Here is a 22340-nt window from a genome sequence, read left to right as displayed (position 1 = left end):
GCATCAGTTCCACTTCCACTCACGTTCCCAGTGTGAACGGTCACTCGATACTTCACCACTGCGGAGGACAAAACACACCGATAAGGATCCCTGTATCTGCTTCTGGTGGTAATGGGGGTGACACCACACAAAACACCCTCCGTGATACATTATTCAGGAGTGACAGCTGGAGAACACCCCATCGGTAACTCACACCGACGATCCACTTTCACTTCGGAAAACCTAGAAGGTCAACGTTCACCTGCGATTGCTAATTTTCAAGAGCAAAATAAAAGTGTGAGATACAAATACTTTGCGCTTCTTATTCCAACTACATCCAGAGCTGAACTCGCATTTTATAACAACTACTGCATTCACATCCAGAGCTGCACACATAGTTTATATCTTCTACCCCAATCGCATCCAGAGCTGCGCTCATATTTACATCTTCTACTCCAATCACATCCAAAGCTGCACCTATAGTTTATATCTTCTACTCCAAGGGGGGGAGGAGTATGCACCACAAAAGCCAATTATATTAATCAAAAGGGGTGCTGGATGCAATGGAATACATGGGGAATTTGAAGGAGAAAAGACATTGCATATATCGCACAACCCATAATATCATGTGAATAAAGAACCTTTATTAACAGTGCACAATAAAATTTAAAACCAATTAAAACATATGATATAAACCGGATCCTGTACCCACAGGTGAATGGTAATAGGGTATTGTGCACTGTTAATAAAGGTTCTTTATTCACATGATATTATGGGTTGTGCGATATATGCAATGTCTTTTCTCCTTCAAATTCCCTATATCTTCTACTCCAATCACATCCAGAGCTGCACTCATAGTTTATATCTTCTAGTCCAAGAGCTGCACTCATAGTTTATATCTTCTACTCCAATCACATCCAGAACTGTACTCATAGTTTATATCTTCTAGTTCAATCACATTCTGAGCAGCGCTCAGTTTATATTGTGGCGCCCTGGACAAGTCAGGACATCACAAGTACTACAACAACACACCCAACACCCCGGCTAGGCGCATCTAGGTCAAACAAAAATCCTTGTTGCCTCCCTCCAGGGGCTGATGTCCACACCAGGGGGTGGGCCAGGCGGTTGGCCCCGCCCACCGAGGAGTTCACAGTCCTGGAGGCGGGAAAAGGAAGGCAGTTCAGTTTAGGAGTTAAGGAGTGAGGTGGCAGTAGAGGAGACTGACCGTGTCCGGGTGCGTGGCCCGGGCACTTACAGCAAGGTTGGCAGACGGTGGTGACCGTCTGCAAGAGAGGCTGATTGGAGTGAACCGTAAGGACCGGGGACGGGCGGTGGCCCGCCGGTACCGGATCGGGGAGTGCAGAGAAGCCAGCACCATTCGGCAGGGCCTACGGACCCCGACCAGGCTAGGAGTCGCCGTAAAACTGGTCAAATCCGTTAGCGAAGGGAACCTCCGGGGTTTCCCAGCAGTCAAGACCCGATTGAAAGCAACAGCTCACACCGTAAAGGGAAACACAGTCACCGCCAAGGCTACAGTTCCCAGGGCCAGAGCCTGCGGGCAAAAGGGGCTCCCTCAGCATCCATCCAAGCTGGGGAGCGGGTTACCGGTGGGAAGCCATTGGAACCGTAAACACAACACAGGTGCAGGGAAAGGCAGTCACCATCAACCTACCGGGAGAGCTACCGCAGCCGTCTGTGGGACCCGTCCATCCAGCCGTTTGTTTTACCGGAGACTTTGCATTGATCATTGGCTGAGTGAGTACCACCGTGCCGTGCGGCACAGCGCTGCCCCCGCGACCCTGCACCTCACCAGGCCCCGTAACCCGCCTGCCATCCCTAACCCTCACCGGGCCCCGGGACAACTAACCCCCTACCCACGGAGGGGAGAAACAACATCCAGGCTGCTCCCTGTCATCGCTCCCGGATCCCCATCCAGAGCAGCGGTGGTGTCACAACCTCACCACAACCGTGGGTGGCGTCACGGACAATATCCCTAAACCAAACAACCCACTCACCCCCTTTTTCACTCATGGGCGAGGAGTGCCGCTCGAGTCCCCGGGATCCGGCCCACCGCTTGAGCCACTGAGCGAGCAGCAGCAGCAGCCAGACCCGAGCAGTGGGTGAGCGCAGCGTCCCCTCCTCCGCCCGCGACAACTTTGCGTCACGAACAGGATCTTACCGCTCTGCCGTCTGGTAGAGCTGCGCCTTGTGACCGCCTGAGGTGTCCGGCCGAAAATTTGGAGAAGCCGCCATTTTGGGCGCAAAAAGTCCCCGCTCGAGCGTCTTCCCGAGTAGTGGAGGCGCGAAAGCTGAAACCCCGCCCCTGTAGAGGAGGAGCCGGAAAAAGACTAAGGGAGACGGATGGCGTCTGGCCGCATGTAGCTCACGGCTATAAAAGCAGGGATGCCAGGACCCTGCGGCCATCTTGTGGTTCCTGGAAGAGGCTGCCGCAGCGATGTACCAGCTGTCCCGCAGCACCGTAGCCCCCGCGCCTGGAACCGCGGCGTGGGTGGAGGACCGGACCGCCCAGCTCCAACAGCGGCTGCAGATCAGGATGCAACTCCTCTTAGAGGAGTGGGAGGCCGACATGGCGGAGGTGGTGGCGGCCATACGGAGACGCAAGGTGGAGGGAGTCTTGGAAGAGAGGGTAAGTGACCCACGCCCCTGTGCCCCTAGTGGGTCGGTCATCGCGGCCGAGGGGCCCGGTCTACACCCGCTCGCCCTGCTACCTCCCCCGCTACCCGTGTTGGCTGCTGCTGCCCCGCCACTAGGCCCGCTACCACCACCACTGGTAGCAGTACCCCGCCAATCCGCCCAGGCGGACCGACCTGCAGCTGGGGCCCGTGATCGCCCGGAGCCGCTCCCGTGGAAGGTGCCGAAGCCCGAGGCCGTTGGAAGAGAGATACCGGAGGCATCTGTGGAGACTTCCCCCGAACCGGTGCCGACAGACCGCTCCGTGCAGGAGGTCCAGCGAGAGACGACCCCTGTGTCCATCCACCACGCCTCGGCTGAGGCCGCGCCAGGTTGCCGCTGCAGGGCAGCACCCCAGGCCATGACACCGCGGGACCTTCCCCCCAGAATGCCAGTCCTGGGCAGCGTGAAGGAGGTCTCGTGGGGCCAGACCCGTGCGCTGGGGCCCGCAGTAGCCCCTTACTGGGACAGGGAACAGATCCCGCTGGGCCAGAAGATTGCAGAGAGGGAGCGAAGGAAGGCGGAGCTGGTAGCCCGTACGATATAAGAAAAGGAAAGCCTCCGTCAGGCCACCTTCCGGCTACGGGGCCCGTTCTATGAAGGACAAGTGAGGAGGTTTGACGTACGTCGGGGGTACGGGTTCATATACGAACAGGGCCTGGAGGCCGAAATCTTTGTGGCCCGTTGGGACGTCAATGCCCACCTACCCGAGGACCATCCAGGCCGCAACCTGATGCCGGGGGACTTGGTCCAATACACCAGGCACTGCGGGGAGAGGGGTTGGTTTGCGCTGGATGCGAAGCTGAGGGGCAGTCAAGAGGCCCGAGTATCTGCCCAGCCCCCTCCCCTGGCTGACACCGTGGATCTGGAGTAAGTCAGCGGTCCACCGTTGTTAGGAGTTGTCCCCGTTGGGACCCCCAGTACAGTTTGAAAGTTTTTAAATGATAAGAGCAAATCAACCGAAGAAGTAATCTGATTGAGGTTTTGATTGAACCGGCCGTTGCCGGCAACTGTTGTCCCCGTAGGGACTGTCTGCAATCCTTGCGTAAGGAACTGCTTACGGACAAGCCCGAGAACTTGCAGGGCAAACACAAACTTAGTGGAATGTAAATAAAAATGTGTTGGCTTGATTCCGTTACCGCCTCCGGAGAGGCTGATTTGGGAGGATGGGCCTGGAGGAAAGGGATGGCCAAGGTCCGCCACTACCGTAACCGGTGGCGATCCTCCGGGGGTTCAGGGGTCCCCATGGACGCGGGTCCCCTGAAAGAGACAGAACCCGCTCGGGCAGCCTGGTGATGGACTGGGGTCAAGGGGTGCTGCCCACTTCTTAGGGGCAGCATCAGGGCCAGGTTGTTTGGGTGGGAGAAGAGCGGAAGCCGTTACCATTTGCAACGTTTAAGTACCGAACCTCCCGTTATGGGAAGATTGATGCAAATGCTTATGTTTTATATGTTTTATATGTTTTACCCTTTTCTACAGTTAAACAAAAATAAAACCGGTGATGGACGGGCAGCCCGCGGACGGTCTGCATTTTACTATGGGGGAATGTGGCGCCCTGGACAAGCCAGGACGTCACAGCTACTACAACAACACACCCCACACCCCGGCTAGGCACATCTAGGTCAAACAAAAATCCTTGTTGCCTCCCTCCAGGGGCTGATGTCCACACCAGGGGGTGGGCCAGGCGGTTGGCCCCGCCCACAGAGGAGTTCACAGTCCTGGAGGCGGGAAAAGAAGGCAGTTCAGTTTAGGAGTTAAGGAGTGAGGTGGCAGTAGAGGAGACTGACCGTGTCCAGGTGCGTGGCCCGGGCACATACAGCAAGGTTGGCAGACGGTGGTGACCGTCTGCAGGAGAGGCTGATTGGAGTGAACCGTAAGGACCGGGGACGGGCGGTGGCCCGCCGCTACCGGATCGGGGAGTGAAGAGAAGCCAGCACCATTCAGCAGGGCCTACGGACCCCGACCAGGCTAGGAGTCGCCGTAAAACTGGTCAAATCCATTAGCGAAGGGAACCTCCGGGGTTTCCCAGCAGTCAAGACCCGATTGAAGGCAACAGCTCACACCGTAAAGGGAAACACAGTCACAGCCAAGGCTACAGTTCCCAGGGCCAGATCCTGCGGGCAAAAGGGGCTCCCTCAGCATCCATCCAAGCTGGGGAGCGGGTTACCGGTGGGAAGCCATTGGAACCGTGAACACAACACAGGTGCAGGGAAAGGCAGTCACCACCAACCTACCGGGAGAGCTACCGCAGCCGTCTGTGGGACCCGTCCATCCAGCCGTTTGTTTTACCGGAGACTTTGCATTCATCATTGGCTGAGTGAGTACCACCGTGCCGTGCGGCACCACGCTGTCCCCACGACCCTGCACCTCACCAGGCCCCGTAGCCCGCCTGCCATCCCTCCCTCACTGGGCCCCGGGACAACCAACCCCCCTACCCACGGAGGGGAGAACCAACATCCAAGCTGCTCCCTGTCATCGCTCCCGGGATCCCCGTCCAGAGCAGCGGTGGTGTGGTGTCACAACCTCACCACAACCGTGGGTGGCGTCACGGACAATATCCCTAAACCAAACCACCCCCCCTTTCACTCACGGGCGAGGAGTGCCGCTCGAGCCACCGACCGAGCGAGCAGCAGCAGCAGCCAGACCCGAGCAGTAGGTGAGCGCAGCGTCCCCTCCTCCGCCCGCGACAACTTGGTGTCACGAACAGGATCTTACCGCTCTGCCGTCTGGTAGAGGTGCGCCTTGTGACCGCCGGAGATGTCCGGCCGAATATTTTGAGAGGCCGCAATTTTGGGCGCGAAAAGTCCCTGCTCGAGCGTCTTCCCGAGTAGTGGAGGTGCGAAAGCCGAAACCCCGCCCCTGTAGAGGAGGAGCCAGAAAAAGACTAAGGGGGACGGATGGCGTCTGGCCGCATGTAGCTCGCGGCTATAAAAGCAGGGATGCCAGGACTCTGCGACCATACTGGGTTCCTGGAAAGCACCATGGCAGAGATGCACAGCCCAACCAACAACCCCATAGCCCCCGCACCAGGCACCGCGGCGTGGGTGAAAGACCGGACCGCCCCGCTGAGTAACCGTCTGCAGGCCCGCATGCAGCTCCTCCTGGAGGAGTGGGAGACCGACATGGCGGACGTGGTGGCTGCTATGCGGAGACGCGAGGTGGAGGAAGATTTGGAGGAGCGGGTAAGGGACCCACGCCCCTGTATTCCCGAGGGATCGGCCATCGCGGCTGAGGGGCCCGGCCTGCACCCGCTCACCCTGCCGCCTCCCCCGCTACCTGTGTTAGTCGCTGCCGCCCCGCCACTAGGCCCGCTACCCGTCCAACCGGTAGCGATACCCTGCCAATCCGCCCCGGCGGACCGACCGGCTGCAGACGCTCGGGGCCGTCCTGAACCGCTCCTGTGGGAGCCGCCGAGACCGCGGCCCCTTAACGAAGATGTATCAGAAGCCCCGGCAAAGATTGCACCAGGTGCTGTGCCCGAGCCCGGGACTGTAGCGTGGATGAAGGCCAGAGTAATTGAATTCAACCAACGCCAGCAGAATCAGATATACCTCATGATGGAGCAGTGGACCAATGAGGTGGAAATGCTGGTGGCAATTTCCCCGATGTATGAGATGGGAGCAGACGTGACGGAGCCGACGGTGACCCACGCCCCCATGTCCCACAAGAACCGGCCACTGTGGCTGGGGGGCCCGGCCCAGTCTCGGCCCTCGTATCGTCCCTGCCATTACCCATGGGGCGCCTCAGTATTGACCGACCTGACCTGCTGCCCCGTGCTGCCACAGTAGAACCTGACGTGCTGAGTGCTGGAAACCTGGAGACTGAGGCAGCTGGCGGCAACCCACCTGGAGCAGGGACAGTTGATAATGACTCTGGCTCCGGCGCCGAGCCCACCTCTGAGTTCGAGCGGGCGAGTGAGCGTCTCCGTTATGAAGGAGGGCCGGTGGTTTTCTATAGCCCGCGCACCGGTGGAAATGGATACCGGGCACCCCTCTCCCAACAGGCCTGTCACTGCATGTTCGAAATGCCAGTAGCAGAAGATGAGGCCACCTCAGCGTAAGAGTCAGAGTGATGGCAGCGGAGTCCCGCTGCAAGTTGTCCCCGTTGGGACCACCACCACCAGTTTAAAAGTTGTGAATGATAAGTAATCAACAGAAGAAGTAACCTGATTAGCACTTTGATTAAACCGGCTGTTGCCGGCAACTAGTCCCCGTAGGGACTTCCTGCAACCGTTGCGTAAGGGACTTCTTACGGACAAGCCCGAGAACTGGCAGGGCAACCACAAAGTTAGTGGGATGTAAATAAAAATGTTGGCTTGATACCGTTACCGCCTCCGGAGAGGCTGATTTGGGAGGATGGGTCTAGAGGAAAGGGATGGCCCAGGCCCGCCACTACCGAAACCGGTGGCGATCCTCCGGGGGTTCAGGGGTCCCCATGGACGCGGGTCCCCTGAAAGAGACCGTACCCGCTCGGGCAACTTGGTTCTGGACTGGGGTCAAGGGGTGCTGCCCACTTCTTAGGGGCAGCATCAGGGCCAGGTTGTTTGGGTGGGAGAAGAGCGGAAGCCGTACCGTTGTAAAATGTCTGTGATGTTTACATGTTTAAGCACTGTACCTCTCGTTAAGGGAGGTTTATACAAAAATGCTTGTTTTTACTGTTTTATATGTTTTATCCCTTTTCTACAGTTAAACAAAAATAAAACCGGTGATGGACGGGCAGCCCGCGGACGGTCTGCATTTTACTAAGGGGGAATGTGGCGCCCTGGACAAGCCAGGACGTCACAGGTACTACAACAACACACCCCACACCCCGGCTAAGCACACGGAAGTCAAACAAAAATCCTTGTTGCCTCCCTCCAGGGGCTGATGTCCACACCAGGGGGAGTTCACAGTCCTGGAGGCGGGAAAAGGAAGTCAGATCAGTTTTTGAGTTTGAGGAGGAGTGAAGTGAAGTGGCAGTAGAGGAGACTGACCGTGTCCGGGTGCGTGGCCCGGGCACATACAGCAAGGTTGGCAGACGATGGTGACCGTCTGCAGGAGAGGCTGATTGAAGTGAACCGTAAGGACCGGGGACGGGCGGTGGCCCGCCGGTACCGGATCAGGGAGCGAAGAGAAGCCAGCACCATTCGGCAGGGCCTACGAACCCCGACCAGGCTAGGAGTCGCCGTAAAACCAGTTAAATCCGTTAGCGAAGGGAACCTCCGGGGTTTCCCAGCAGTCAAGACCCGATTGAAGGCAACAGCTCAAACCGTAAAGGGAAATACAGTCACCGCCAAGGCTACAGTTCCCAGGGCCAGAGCCTGCGGGCAAAAGGGGCTCCCTCAGCGTCCATCCAAGCTCGGGAGCGGGTTACCGGTGGGAAGCCATTGGAACCGTGAACACAACACAGGTGCAGTGAAAGGCAGTCACCACCAACCTACCGGGAGAGCTACCGCAGCCGTCTGTGGGACCCGTCCATCCAGCCGTTTGTTTTACCGGAGACTTTGCATTCATCATTGGCTGAGTGAGTACCACCGTGCCGTGCGGCACAGCGCTGCCCCCGCGACCCTGCACCTCACAAGGGCCCGTAGCCCGCCTGCCATCCCTCCCTCACCGGGCCCCGGGACAACCAACCCCCCTATCCACGGAGGGGAGAACCAAGATCCAAGCTGCTCCCTGTCATCGCTCGCAGGATCCCCGTCCAGAGCAGCGGTGGTGTCACAACCTCACCACAACCGTGGGTGGCGTCACAGACAATATCCCTAAACCAAACCACCCCCCCTTTCACTCACGGGCGAGGAGCGTCGCTCGAGTCCCCGGGATCCGGCCCACCACTCGAGCCACCGACCGAGCGAGCAGCAGCAGCAGCCAGACCCGAGCAGTGGGTGAGCGCAGCGTCCCCTCCTCCGCCCGCGACATGTGCTCCAAAATAGTCTCCTTATATACAGTATGAGCACTGGCGGACACAGACAGAAAAAAAACCCTGTGGAAGAACTATATGTGGGCCCTTTCCAGTCCAAGAGCTCATAAAAAATGCACATTTTCATCTGCACCGACATCGTAATGGGCCCCTTCCCTCATGTGGGGACTGTGCTGGCCGCACAGGTTCCACCAGTGATATGTCCACCTCTGAGTATCAGCCCCCAAATATTCTCAATTATCCATAGTATGAGCCTCCTTATAAACAGTATGATCCCTCATGTAGCACTCTATATCTGGTACATTATGAGCTCTCAATATATATTATGCGCCCTTATATGTACAGACACTTATCTCACATAGATAGGAAAAAACCCCACCACATTCTCACCTCCCTTCCGTTCCCCCTAGGCTGCTCTCTGCTGATCTCAGATTCGATGATATGCTGACATCAACGTCTCTACTGTCTCAGTCACACACAGTCATTAGTGGAAGATGGAAAACAAGAATGCCGCGGAGACACCATCACGTTTCTCAACTATGACAGGAAAACTAGCCAGGTCTTTCACCGGGAAGGAAAAACCACGGGAAGGGCAGTCTCCAGTTTAGGAAACCGCCTATACTCCACACTGATGAGGGGCAAATACCCCGAAACAACTGTCTGTGGATGGATACCATGTTTTGGTATAGGCGGTTTCCTTGACTGGAGACTGCTCTTCCCGTGGTTGTTTCTTCCCGGTGAAAGACATGGCTAGTTTTCCTGCCAGCGTTGAGAAACATGTGATGGTGTCTCCGTGGCTTTCTTGTATTGCATATTTCCCCAGGGGGCCTTGTTATAGTGTTACTGCATTGAGAAACACGTGATGGTGTCTCCGCAGTGTTGGATGTTGTTCTCCCCGAGGTCAACCACCTTTACCTATGTAGTCTTCTACTAGGCATTGCTCCCACTAGCCAGTTTCCTACTCCACACTGATGAGGGGCATATACCCCGAAACAGCTGTCTGTGGATGGATACCATGTTTTGGTATAGGCTGTTTCCTTGACTGGAGACTGCCCTTCCCGTGGTCGTTCTTTCCCGGTGAAAGACCTGGCTAGTTTTCCTGATCTCCCCGAGGTCAACCATCTTTACCTATTAGTGGAAGATGGAGCTGACGGCTCCGTCTTCCACCAATATATTTACCACTATCAGCATCGTGAGAATGCAGATAGCTGCGATATCACGATGTGGGCGGTGGAGGCCACGGATCAGCCCGTGGGCCACTGGTTTCAGCCGTTTGGTTGACTCGATTATGTGTCATTTCATAAAAAAAAAAGTTTCTGCAACCTTAAATTTTTTATGTTCAGTTTTCAAGATCTCTGCTTCAGTGAATTAAACTATCACAGGCACATTCCCATCTTATAAAGTGATGGCTTACCATTATGCCATTGTGTGCTGATCAGCAGAGGTTCATTTTACTGAAATATGAGGTGTGTGGATCTAACCATTCTTAGGGGTACTTTGCACACTACGACATCACAAGCCGATGCTTGCAATGCCGAGCGCGATAGTCCCCGCCCCCATCGCAGCTGCGTTATCTTGTGATCGCTGCCGTAGCGAACATTATCGCTACGGCAGCTTCACACGCACTTACCTGCCCTGCGACATCGCTCTGGCCGGCGACCCGCCTCTTTCCGAAGGGGTGGGTCGTGCGGCGTCACAGCGACGTCACATGTCAGACGGCCAATAGAAGCGGAGGGGCGGAGATGAGCGGGACGTAAACATCCCGCCCACCTCCGTCCTTCCGCATAGCCGGCGTGAGCCGCGGTGACAGAGGTAAGCTGATGTTACTCGCTCCTGCGGCTTCACACACAGCGATGTGTGCTGCAGCAGGGGAACGAGGAACAACATCGTACCGTCGCTGCAGCGTAATTATGAAAATGTCGGACACTACACCGATGATACGATTACGACGCTTTTGCGCTCGTTAATCGTATCAAAAAGGATTTACACACTATGACATCGACAGCGATGCCGGATGTGCGTTACTTTCAATTTGACCCCACCGACATCGCAGCTGCGATGTCGTAGTGTGCAAAGTGCCCCTTAATCCTAGTTCCCTCTATAACAATGTCCATACATTAGGTCTCACCTGGTAATACAGTTGCCACCAGTGGTCCCTCAGCTGGCAGCTCTCGCACAATCTCATTGTCATCTTCATTGAGGTCCAGCCACCGGCCACATTTAAAGGTGTACTTCTCCTTGGTGAGTGTTTTTATCACGGTGACCTTTGATGACCCAGAAAAAAAAAGCAGAGAATTGATATAATGGGTTATTATGTATGGGGTCAAGTATTGTATATAAGATAGAATTTGCTGTGACTGCCTGGTCACAAATGGGTATTTCTGGACAAGATTGAGTCAGTCGCGGATGGGACCGAGGCAGAACTCAAAGCATTTTCTCCCCATGCCACTGCAGGGGCCATTTTGGAAGCAGGAGGACCATAACTCCAACCTAAGCAGAGGAGGCACCAGGCAGGTTGACTGCACATGAAAAATTGTACAGTCAGGGTGAAGTGTCCTTTAAAGGGTCACTCCCATCTTTATATTGTCGGATACTGCTTGTAGCTACAAGCAATTTTGCAGTTTATTTCTTGTTAAAATTTTCAAGTGTTTTTGAGATATTAACATTTTTGTTTTGTTTACAGCGTCTTGCCTTCGAAACCGACCACTGCTGCTAAACAGCAGGACATGCTCAGTGCTCACGAGATTTTGTAAGCATTGCTTTAAGGGTATGTGCGCACGTTGCTTTTTACCTGCTTTTTACCTGCTTTTTTGCTGCTTTTTCTTCTGCGCTGTTTAATGCCAAAATGGATGTGTTCTTCTATTCAAGCAAAGTCTATGGGAATTTGGGTTTCTTGTTCACACTATGTTGTTCAAAATGCTGCCTTTTTGTGGCAGAACTTTGGTCAAAAACTCAGCTTTTCAAAGAAGCAACATGTCAATTGTTTTTGCCTTTTGGGTTTTGCACTGCAAAGCTGAGTTTTTGACCAAAGTTCTGCCACAAAAAGGCAGCATTTTGAACAACATAGTGTGAACAAGAAACCCAAATTCCCATAGACTTTGCTTGAATAGAAGAACACATCCATTTTGGCATTAAACAGCGCAGAAGAAAAAGCAGCAAAAAAGCAGGTAAAAAGCAGGTAAAAAGCAACGTGCGCACATACCCTAAAGCTGGCCAAAACTGCTAGCGCACATGGTACCTCTTAGGCGGGCTTTACACACAGCGACATCGCTAGCAAACGACGGGGGCGGGTGCTTTCACCAGCGACATTGCTAGCAATGTCGCTGGTGAAAGCACCCGCCCCCGTCATTTGTGCGTCACGGGCAAATCGCTGCCCGTGGCGCACAACATCACTTACACCCGTCACACATACTTACAGTACCTGCCTAGCGACGTCGCTGTGACCGGCGAACCGCCTCCTTTCTAAGGGGGCGGTTCGTGCGGCATCACAGCGGCGTCACTAAGCGGCCGCCCAATAGAAGCGGAGGGGCGGAGACGAGCGGACATCCCGCCCACCTCTTTCCTTCCTCATTGCCGGCGGCCGCAGGTAAGGTGTTGTTCCTCGTTCCTGCTGTGTCACACATAGCGATGTGTGCTGCCTCGGGAACGATGAACAACCTGCGTCCTGCAACAGCAATGATATTCGGGAAAGGAACGACGTGTCAACGATCAACGATTAGGTAAGTAATTTTGATCGTTAACGGTTGTTCCTGCGTTTCACACGCAACGACGTTGCTAATGAGGCCGGATGTGCGTCACAAATTCCGTGACCTCAACAACATCTCGTTAGCGACGTCGCAGCGTGTGAAGCCCCCTTTAATCCCAGGCAGGGTTCAGCGCAATACTGACCTTTGCTGCTAGACAGCAAAACATTCACAGTGCTTATGTAGAGGTGGCCGAGTCCCTACGCTGTTTCATGCTATATGTTGTCTACCTGTACTGCGAAAGGTGTTTTATACCAAACGTATGAGGTGCTGTTTGTTATACATGTGTGTTAACATGTAAATATTGCTAGCGGAGAGTAGGTTCTCAATGTAGCAGAGCGGAAGCTGTGCTAGCGGGCGCCACCTAGGGGGTGGGCTGGAGCAGCTGTAGATTTAATATCAGATAGGACAGGGTTAAGTAGAGGAGGATTAACAGGTGACAAGTGGGTTGGCTAGTAGTGAAGGCCTAATGGGGTGCCAGTTTTGGATAGGGTTTGGATAACAAAAGACATGGCCATGGTGTCAGAACCAGTCAGTGAACCCTGAGGTAACCTCGAGAGATCTGGAGCCTACGACTCACCCCGGTGGACATAAGCCTGCTTTACACGGAACGACCGATTGTGCGATTTCACAATCGATCGTACCCGCCCCCGTCATTTGTGCGTCACGAGCAAATCGCTGCCCGTGTCGCACAAAGTCGTGAAACCCCCGTCACACGTACTTACCTGCTGAGCGACCTTGCTGTGGGCGGCGAACATCCACTTCCTGAATGGGGAGGGACGTTCGGCGTCACAGTGACGTCACCCAGCGGCCGGCCAATAGAAGCGGAGGGGCGGAGATGAGCGGGATGTAAACATCCTGCCCACCTCCTTCCTTCCGCATAGCCGGCGGGAGCCGTGGGACGCAGGTAAGCAGAGTTCATCGCTCCCGTGGTGTCAAACGGAGCGACGTGTGCTGCCACGGGAACGATGAACAACCGGCACAAGTAAAAATAAACGATATTATGAAACTGAGCGATGAGTACACGACTCACGATTTGTGAGCGGTACTGTGTCGCTCAGAGGTTTCGCACGAGACGACGTCGTGTATGATGCCGGATGTGCGTCACGAAAACTGTGACCCCGACGATGCATCGCACGATCCGTCATCTCGTGTAAAGCACCCTTTAGAGAGTCGTGTGAGTAGAGAACAATTGAGGCCCAGAAGCGGACAAAGATGTAAGGAAGATGGGAAACATGAGACATACACCTGGCAGCTTCAGGACGTGTTCCAAAATAGTACGGGGGGAAAACAGGTCGAGAAAGTCTACCCCCAGAAACAGTAGAACAAGAACCGTGAGGACTGTCATAACGGTGTGAAGAATAAACTGAACAAGTTTAGCTGCCAAATGTCACTATTTCGTATAAGATTAGGACTGGCAGCTGGGTGATGGACACCAGCCTGAAGAAACAAGTAAGTGTCATGCACCCCACCTGAAGTCACACCTGTATATGGTGTTTCCTTGGTGAAGGAGTGCAGCATCATGACTTACTTCACTTACACACTCTTTGCTATGTTTTTTCTAGCGAGCTTGTAAGCACTGCTTGGAGGCTGACCAGGATCCCAGGTGCATACTGTTACCTCCTAATTACATCCAGCTTCAGCACTGTGTTTACAAGCTAGACAACAGCAGTGGTCGGTCTCCTAGGCAACAAGTTGTAAACAAAAGAAAAGTGTTCATATCTCAAAAACAGCTGTAATTTTTAACAAGCAGTAAATTACAAAAGTGCTTCTTTTACAGGCTCTATCTGACATCATCCAATTGTGAAACATGGAATGACCCTTTAAGTGTCCCTAACCTTGATAGCAAATGTACAATTTTTTGTAAGGTTTCATTTTATGTCAAAGGGGGTTTTGCGGTAGATAGTGAAGTAGTGAGGCATAGTTCATATATCAAGGGTGAATGTTGAGTTGTTTTCCTTACTTGAGGACTTTTTCCAAGGACAAATTGAAACATCCGGGAAACATAGTCCGTGTATGGACTGACCATGGATCTACCGACCCAAACTCTACAGCGTCATAGGCATAGATGAGGCTTTGGAGGTCAGGTTTGGAGACCCGCAGACAGTGCCTACATTTCCAAGATGTCTGATTTTGGCCTAAGTCCGTTTTTACTTCACTACTACATATGTGGATGGTTTGCTTGTTGAAACACAACCACATTGACTTTCATTACGGACCATGTATCATCAGAAGTTCAGTTATGTAGCCCTGGTCTAAGGGGTACTTTGCAAACTACGACATCGCAAGCCGATGGTAGCGATGCCGAGCGCGATAGTCCCCTCTCCCGTCGCAGCAGCGATATCTTGTGATTCCTGCCGTAGCGAACATTATCGCTACGGCAGCTTCACATGCACTCACCTGTCCTGTGACGTCGCTCTGGCCGGCGAACCGCCTCCTTACTAAGGGGGCGGGTCGTGCGGCGTCACAGCGACGTCACATGGCAGGCGGCCATTAGAAGCGGAGGGGCGGAGATGAGCGCGACGTAAACATCCCGCCCACCTCCATTCTTCCGCATAGCTGGTGTGAGACGTGGTGATGCAGGTAGGAGATGTTTCTCGCTCCGGCGGCTTCTCACACAGCGATGTGTGCTGCCGCAGGAACGAGGAACAACATCGTACCGTCGCTGCAGCTACATTATAGAAATGTCAGACACTACACCGATGATACGATTACGACGCTTTTGCGCTCGTTAATCGTATCATAAAGGATTTACACAATACGATATTGACAGCGACGCCGGATGTACGTCACCTTCGATTTGACCCCACCGACATCGCACCTGCGATATCGTAGTGTGCAAAGTACCCCTAAGTGTCATACCCCGACCCCGTTTCTAATTTTACAGTCAATAGGGGGGAGATTTATTAGGCTGTTCACTAGAAAACCATAGCAACCAATCACAGCAGAGTTTACATCTCATGTTCTACTTTAGAACAATGAAAGCTGCGCTGTGATTGGTTGCTACGGGTAGCAAAGATACATTTTCTTCACAACAGTTTCGTAAATTAGCCCCATATATGCCACACTTAAAATAGTGATCTTTAATCAAAAGTAACCAATCACAAGTGCCTGTAGGCCCACATTTTTTTCACATTTTCACATGAACCCCCTCCCTAGCACATATGACAGGGTTGGGGGTCATACTTTATTTAAATGCCATCCACTGAATGCATTTCTCTTCTCGTGCCAAATCCTGAGTTTATAAAAGATTCCCAGGTCTGGAAGCTCGATCTGTAAAAGATAAAATACATTAAATGCATACAAATGGGAATACAGAATTTTATGGAGACAGAACAGCTCCACCTTCCTGGCCCTGGCTCCCTATATTTACAGATGTGCCGCCATCACACCTGGGCCCTAACGTTGGGCGTTGACTTTTGCCGGGGCTAGAAGAACAGACATGACAAATGACTTTATGTCGAGTCTTACCATGAATTTATCTGTTTGTCCAGTTTCAAAGTTATCTGAGTTGTTGTCCAGCCTCATTTCATCGGATTTCCCCTTTTCTCCATAAATCTGCAGAAGTATATTTGCATCTGTCCCAGCATTTTTAATGTCACTTGTCCAGATCCAAAGAGACCATGGATGTTCTGTAATGGAGTTGTCGATTTTGATGGTGAGACCAAGTTTCAGGGGTAAAATCAAACAATAAAGTAAGTGTGGAACCCCTGAGTACATCAAGGTGCCACAGGGTACTGCATACTGCATCCTTACCCAGGGCACAGGATCTACCCCCAATAGTTCCAGGTTCCTAAGAAATCGGTGTCACTACCATCAGCAACACAAATCCCAATCAACACCTAACATCATGACCTGTCAGACACACCAGTGGGTTGGTTTAGCTGGAAAAGAACCACCCACCTAAGGGTCGGGCAGGCTAGTGGGAGGGAGGATGCAAGAGAGTAGTGAGAGCGCTCAAAGAGAGAGGAGCTGGGGAGAGTGAGCTCCCGGGGAGCTAGACCGAGTTTGGGTTGCAGACGGTGGTCCGGGACCAGAGGAGTCAGGGACCGGTAGCAGTGACATTGGAAAGGGGAGCGACGGACATAAGCTGGCTTTACACGCTGCGATATCACTAGCGAGATTGCAAGCGATCGTACCTGCCCCCGTCGGATGTGTGACACTGGCAAATTGCTGCCCGTGCCGCACAACCTTGCTTAACCCCGTCACACGCACTTACCTGCCCTGCGACGTCGCTCTGGCCGGCGAACCGCCTCCTTTCTAAGAGGGCGGTTCGTGTGGCGTCACAGCGACATCACACGGCAGGCGTCCAATAGAAGCGGAGGGGCGGAGATGAGCGGGACGAAACATCCCGCCCACCTCCTTCCTTCCGCATTGCCGGTGGAGGCAGGTAAGAAGATCTTCGTCGCTCCTGCGGTGTCACACACGATGTGTGGTGCCGCAGGAACGACGAACAACATCGCTAGTAAGCAGAAAATGATTTTTTGTTTCAGGACGACCTCTCCGCGGCAAACAATTTTGTTTAGTTATATTCTTGTACATAGGAGCAGTATTATATTCACCTATCCGTGGCAGTATTGTATTCTTGTACATAGGAGCAGTATTATTACCGCTTTTGCGATCGTTTAAGGTCGCTCATAAGTGTCACACACTGCGATATCGTTAATGATGCCGGATGTGCGTCACAAACACCGTGACCCCGACGATAATTCATTAACGATATCATAGCGTGTAAAGCCCGCTATAGTCTAGGAGGACTGTCGGCACCAGCAAGGCTAAAAGAAACTGACCGGTACCGAGCACGACGGGGTACAGGACCCTAGGTCAGGAGCTGATTCAACGTCCTGACAATTAAACTGCAGAGGAAAGAGACCTTCAGGGACCTTCCCACAGAGCTCAGAGATTGGAGGCATCAGCACAACGCAGGGGACAGGGTTTTCCAGTCAAAAAGCAGCCCAATGAAGTCCCAAGTGCCAGCCCTCAAGAGTACAGCTACACTTCACAAAGTGAGCGGGGCCCTAACAGCTTCAAGCCACGGGGCCACAAACAGACAAATAAATTGTGCGCAGAGGTAGGTTCCGGATTGCCAAGTGACACTGATGGGAGCGGATACCTGGTCGGGCTCCCCGCAGTGACTGTGGCACACAGAGAACTTGGTATACTTGCAGCGTGTGTGTCGCCTTTATAATCCTCATACAGCACCACAACTACCCACAGTGAGTACTCTGATCCCCTGCACTCTGCTCTCCCAAGCAACCACCAACACCCCTGAGCCCGGGGCCATCCCTACCTGTGGAGGGAATAACATCAGGCTGCTTAACTCCATCTGCCCCGGTACTCCTTACAGCAGCGACGGTACTCCCATTACCGCAACCCACGGGTGGCGTCACGAACTTCTCCCCTGTAAATACCTCCTTTTCACGGATCAAAGTGTCCGCCAACCCAGGTCCGGGCCCCTCAAGCCACCACAATCCCGGATCCGAGCAGCCCGACCAACACCGGGGCGGTACATAAGTAAGGTTGCTCCGTAGAAAAAAAATGATCACCTATACATGGGATCAAACAGCCGGCACCTGCACTGATCAGGAAACCACGGGACTGTTATCCTTATTATACAATGGAGTGGTACTGTGCATTTTCGACCTACATACATTTCTTGTGGGGCTATCAAGCGCAGAACTTGGCTTTTCTCTGGCACCCCCATCGAGAATGAATGTTGCAGCGGTCAGACATCCGACCTGTGGCTCCATATTATAAAGGTTCCCCATTTTGCCAATCAGTTTAGGTCCCAGCAGCAGGACGCCCAATGATCCTGTGGATATGGCTGGGTTCACATCAACTTTTAGCAACATGTCAATGGCTCCATCATGGCTTCCTGCTGAAGCACTTAAAAACAGGATACTGGTAAATAAGGTAATTGACTATAAGAAAGCAGGCACTGTCACTTTATATTCTGACCTCAATTTTGGTAAGAGACATGTGATGCTCAATCACTAGGTGTCACTAGATATAACTAGTAGAGGAGTAGTCAAACAAGCCAAGGGTCAGGAGCCAGGAGGTAACGTATGGAACACAGGGAGAAAGCGGAGTCGTGGTCAGGGTATGAGAAGAGACCAGGAGCCAAGAAGTCACGTGTGGAAACCAGGGAGAAAGCAGAGCTGAGGTTAGGGTACGAGCTGGAGGTCAGGGGCCAGGGGGTAACGTCAGAGTCAGGGGCACAGTCGGAGAAGGATAACTAAGGTCCGGGGTCGAAAGACAAGAACAGAACAGGACAGAACAGTACACTTACGGGAGCCAAAAGCACTTGCTGCAGAACAGGAACTATGACTGGTGGCATTTCGGGTGAGGCTGCTCCCTAATGAAGCAGAGCAATCACCCGGAACAAAGCTCCTGTGAACAGACCCCTCCCAGCACCAATGCAGGACCCGAGGCCGGGAAACAACCCATCCACCGGAGCACAATAAAACAACAGAGCATTGGCTCTGCAGGAGAGCAGAGCACCGCAAATCAGAACCATGACAAGACCTATCTTGATGTCAACCCAATCGTCTAACCAGGACAATTTGGCCTTGTCTAGATCACTGAGATTATTTGCTTGACCACGTTTCCTGCTTCCAGATTATCAACTTTAAGAACTGTTGTAACTGTTGTATGTTGTCTTTAGTCCACAGGATATACATTGGATTTATGGCCTCCATACACATTAAATGAAAATGGGTCAACGAGAGATTTGTTCATCAATGGCCCCAAACTACATCTGCCAATATAAACTGAAAGAATCCAAATGACCGACTTGTGTTTTGACTTCTGAAAATGCGTTGGTTATTGATCAAAACAATGACGATCGTTCGTTATGGTAAAAAAAAAAAAAAAATCGCACATTGCATTCAACTTTAACCTAAAGTGTTTGGGTACCCTCAGCCTTGGGGAGGACATTCTCATTTCCTTTGAGAGGGGACTCAAATGTGATTAAACTAATAAACTGCTGCACTATTTTTCATTTTTTTTACTCACTTTTCTGCCTTTTTTGACGCAGGGAAACCATTTCATAGAGTTCACGTTCTATCAACCCATCTCCTTCATCCACATCCAGCCATCTGCCACATGGAAACGTCTGCTCAATTCCTGTGAAAGGGCAGTAAACAACCACCTATGTGACAAAAGCAGAAGGACATTCAGTAGTTATATTCTTGTACATAGGAGCAGTATTATATCAGTTATATTCTTGTACATAGGGGTACTATTATACTAGTTATATTCTTGTACATAGGAGCAGTATTATAGTAGTTATATTCTTGTATATAGGAGCAGTATTATAGTAGTTATATTCTTGTATATAGGAGCAGTATTATAGTAGTTAAATTCTTGTACATAGGGGCAGTATTATAGTAGTTATATTCTTGTACATAGGAGCAGTATTATAGTAGTTATATTCTTGTACATAGGAGCAGTATTATAGTAGTTATATTCTTGTACATAGGGAGCAGTATTATAGTAGTTATATTCTTGTACATAGGGGGCAGTATTATAGTAGTTATATTCTTGTACATAGGAGCAGTATTATAGTAGTTATATTCTTGTACATAGCAGCAGTATTATAGTAGTTATATTCTTGTACATAGGGGGCAGTATTATAGTAGTTATATTCTTGTACATAAGAGCAGTATTATAGTAGTTATATTCTTGTACAAAGGGGCAGTATTATATTCGTTATATTCTTGTACATAGGAGCAGTATTATATTCGTTATATTCTTGTACATAGGGGCAGTATTATAGTAGTTATATTCTTGTACATAGGGGCAGTATTATATTAGTTATAGTCTTGTACATAGGAGCAGTATTATCGTAGTTTTATTCTTGTACATAGGGAGCAGTATTATAGTAGTTATATTCTTGTACATAGGAGGCAGTATTATAGTAGTTATATTCTTTCATATTTGAGCAGTATTTTAGTAGTTATATTCTTATACATAAGGGCAGTATTATAGTAGTTATATTCTTGTACATAGGGGCAGTATTATAGTAGTTATATTCTTGCATATTTGAGCAGTATTATAGTAGTTATATTCTTATACATAAGGGCAGTATTATAGTAGGTATATTCTTGTATATAGGGGCAGTTATAGTAGTTATATTTTTGTACATACGGGGCAGTATTATAGTAGTTATATTCTTGTACATAGGAGCAGTATTATAGTAGTTATATTCTTATACATAAGGGCAGTATTATAGTAGGTATATTCTTGTATATAGGGGCAGTTATAGTAGTTATATTTTTGTACATACGGGGCAGTATTATAGTAGTTATACTCTTGTACATAGGAGCAGTATTATAGTAGTTATATTCTTGTACATAGGAGCAGTATTATAGTAGTTATATTTTTGTACATATGGGACAGTATTATAGTATATACATACTCGCATTGGTTTACTAGATGTCACATTAGAGCCCTTAGCCTCTCACGCTCTGGGGTGGGGGTGGTATAGTGGATAACATTTTAGACAGAGGGTGCAGGGGTCTGGGCAGTGTACAGAAGATGCTTTGCTGATATTATTCTTGACACAGTACAAAAAGATAAGATTGATGCATTAACAAGACCAGGACAGACAGGCCAGTGAGTGCGGTGACAAAGTGCAGATGAAATGGACTCTGAAAACTCCAGAGAATACAGATCTGTAAAGAGATTTCTCACACCAGAGCCCTGTGTTTTCTGCTGCCCGTATTCCCGGCATTCAGCATTAGCTTCTGCTTTGTAAGCTGCATTGTGTGTATGGTGACAGCTGCAGTGACTGTGAATTACAGTCTCTATTCTCTGGCTACTCAGATGTTGCAAAACTACATCTCCCAGCATGCTCCGAAAGCCGTAGGCTGTATTTATTGTATTAAGAAGGGGTTTATAATATTTATATATCTAAGAATAGGGTTCTATAGGCATAATGACCTTTGTCTTGACATGTAGGCAGTGGATTGCTAGATGTCACCTCCACGATGTCCCTCTTGAGTATTCATCATGTGCATTAGATCATAGCTCGCAGCATAGCTTAAGGGACACATCATCTACTTAATGATCCAGCTGTGAATATTATTGACTGACCTTCTCACAATACCACCCAGAGCTGACACCTCTCCCGTCATGGCCGATGGTCACTCTGCTGAGTGGGCTGAGCAAGGCCGCAATCTCTATATTGAAGATGTCGATTCTCGCTCTTTCAAACTCTCCTCCTTCCAAAAATATCTTTCCGCTGTTCTTCAAACCCTTTGATCCATGGAGGATGACGTGAACCTTGGAGTTAGTGCCAGCACCTCGGATGTCTCCAGTCATTATCGAAACATTGTACACAATTCCTGAGGATTCAAGAAGAATCATTATAGAAACATTATACACAATTCATGAGAATTTAAGAAGAATCATTATAGAAACATTGTACACAATTCCTGAGAATTTTAGACGAATCATTATAGAAACATGGTACACAATTTCTAAGAATTCAAGAAGACTCATTATAGAAACATTGTACACAATTTCTGAGAATTCAAGAAGACTCATTATAGAAACAATGTACACAATTCCTGAGGATTCAAGAAGAATCATTATAGAAACATTGTACACAACTCCAGAGGATTCAAGAAGAATCATTATAGAAACATTACACACAATTCGTGAGAATTCAAGAAGAATCATTATAGAAACATGGTACACAATTCCTGAGAATTCAAGAAGAATCATTATAGAAACATTATACACAATTCATGAGAAGTTAAGAAGAATCATGATAGAAACATTGTACAGAATTCCTGAGAATTCAAGAAGAATCATTATAGAAACATTGTACACAACTCCTGAGGATTCAAGAAGAATCATTATAGAAACATTGTACACAATTCCTGAGAATTTAAGAAGAATCATTATAGAAACATGGTACACAATTCCTGAGAATTTAAGAAGAATCATTATAGAAACATGGTACACACTTCCTGAGAATTCAAGAATCATTACAAAACATTGTACACAATTCCTGTCACACTT

At 50.5% G+C, this 22340-nt stretch overlaps 1 protein-coding gene across 1 annotated transcript in view; it reads right to left on the bottom strand.

The window, feature by feature from the left end:
• Positions 1-10685: 10685 nt before the first annotated feature.
• LOC142256641 (lipoxygenase homology domain-containing protein 1-like) overlaps positions 10686-22340 on the bottom strand; it is a 65262-nt gene continuing 53607 nt past the window's right edge. The window contains exons 7-11 of the mRNA XM_075328481.1: positions 21408-21658; positions 19326-19461; positions 15783-15943; positions 15498-15584; positions 10686-10832 (exon numbers count right to left, since the gene is read on the bottom strand). Coding sequence (XP_075184596.1) covers positions 10686-10832; positions 15498-15584; positions 15783-15943; positions 19326-19461; positions 21408-21658 — 782 coding nt within the window. The remainder of the gene's footprint in view (positions 10833-15497; positions 15585-15782; positions 15944-19325; positions 19462-21407; positions 21659-22340) is intronic.

Source organism: Anomaloglossus baeobatrachus, chromosome 1, assembly GCF_048569485.1.
Source record: "Anomaloglossus baeobatrachus isolate aAnoBae1 chromosome 1, aAnoBae1.hap1, whole genome shotgun sequence".
Taxonomy (NCBI): domain Eukaryota; kingdom Metazoa; phylum Chordata; class Amphibia; order Anura; family Aromobatidae; genus Anomaloglossus; species Anomaloglossus baeobatrachus.
This window is presented reverse-complemented; position numbering and strand designations above follow the sequence as displayed.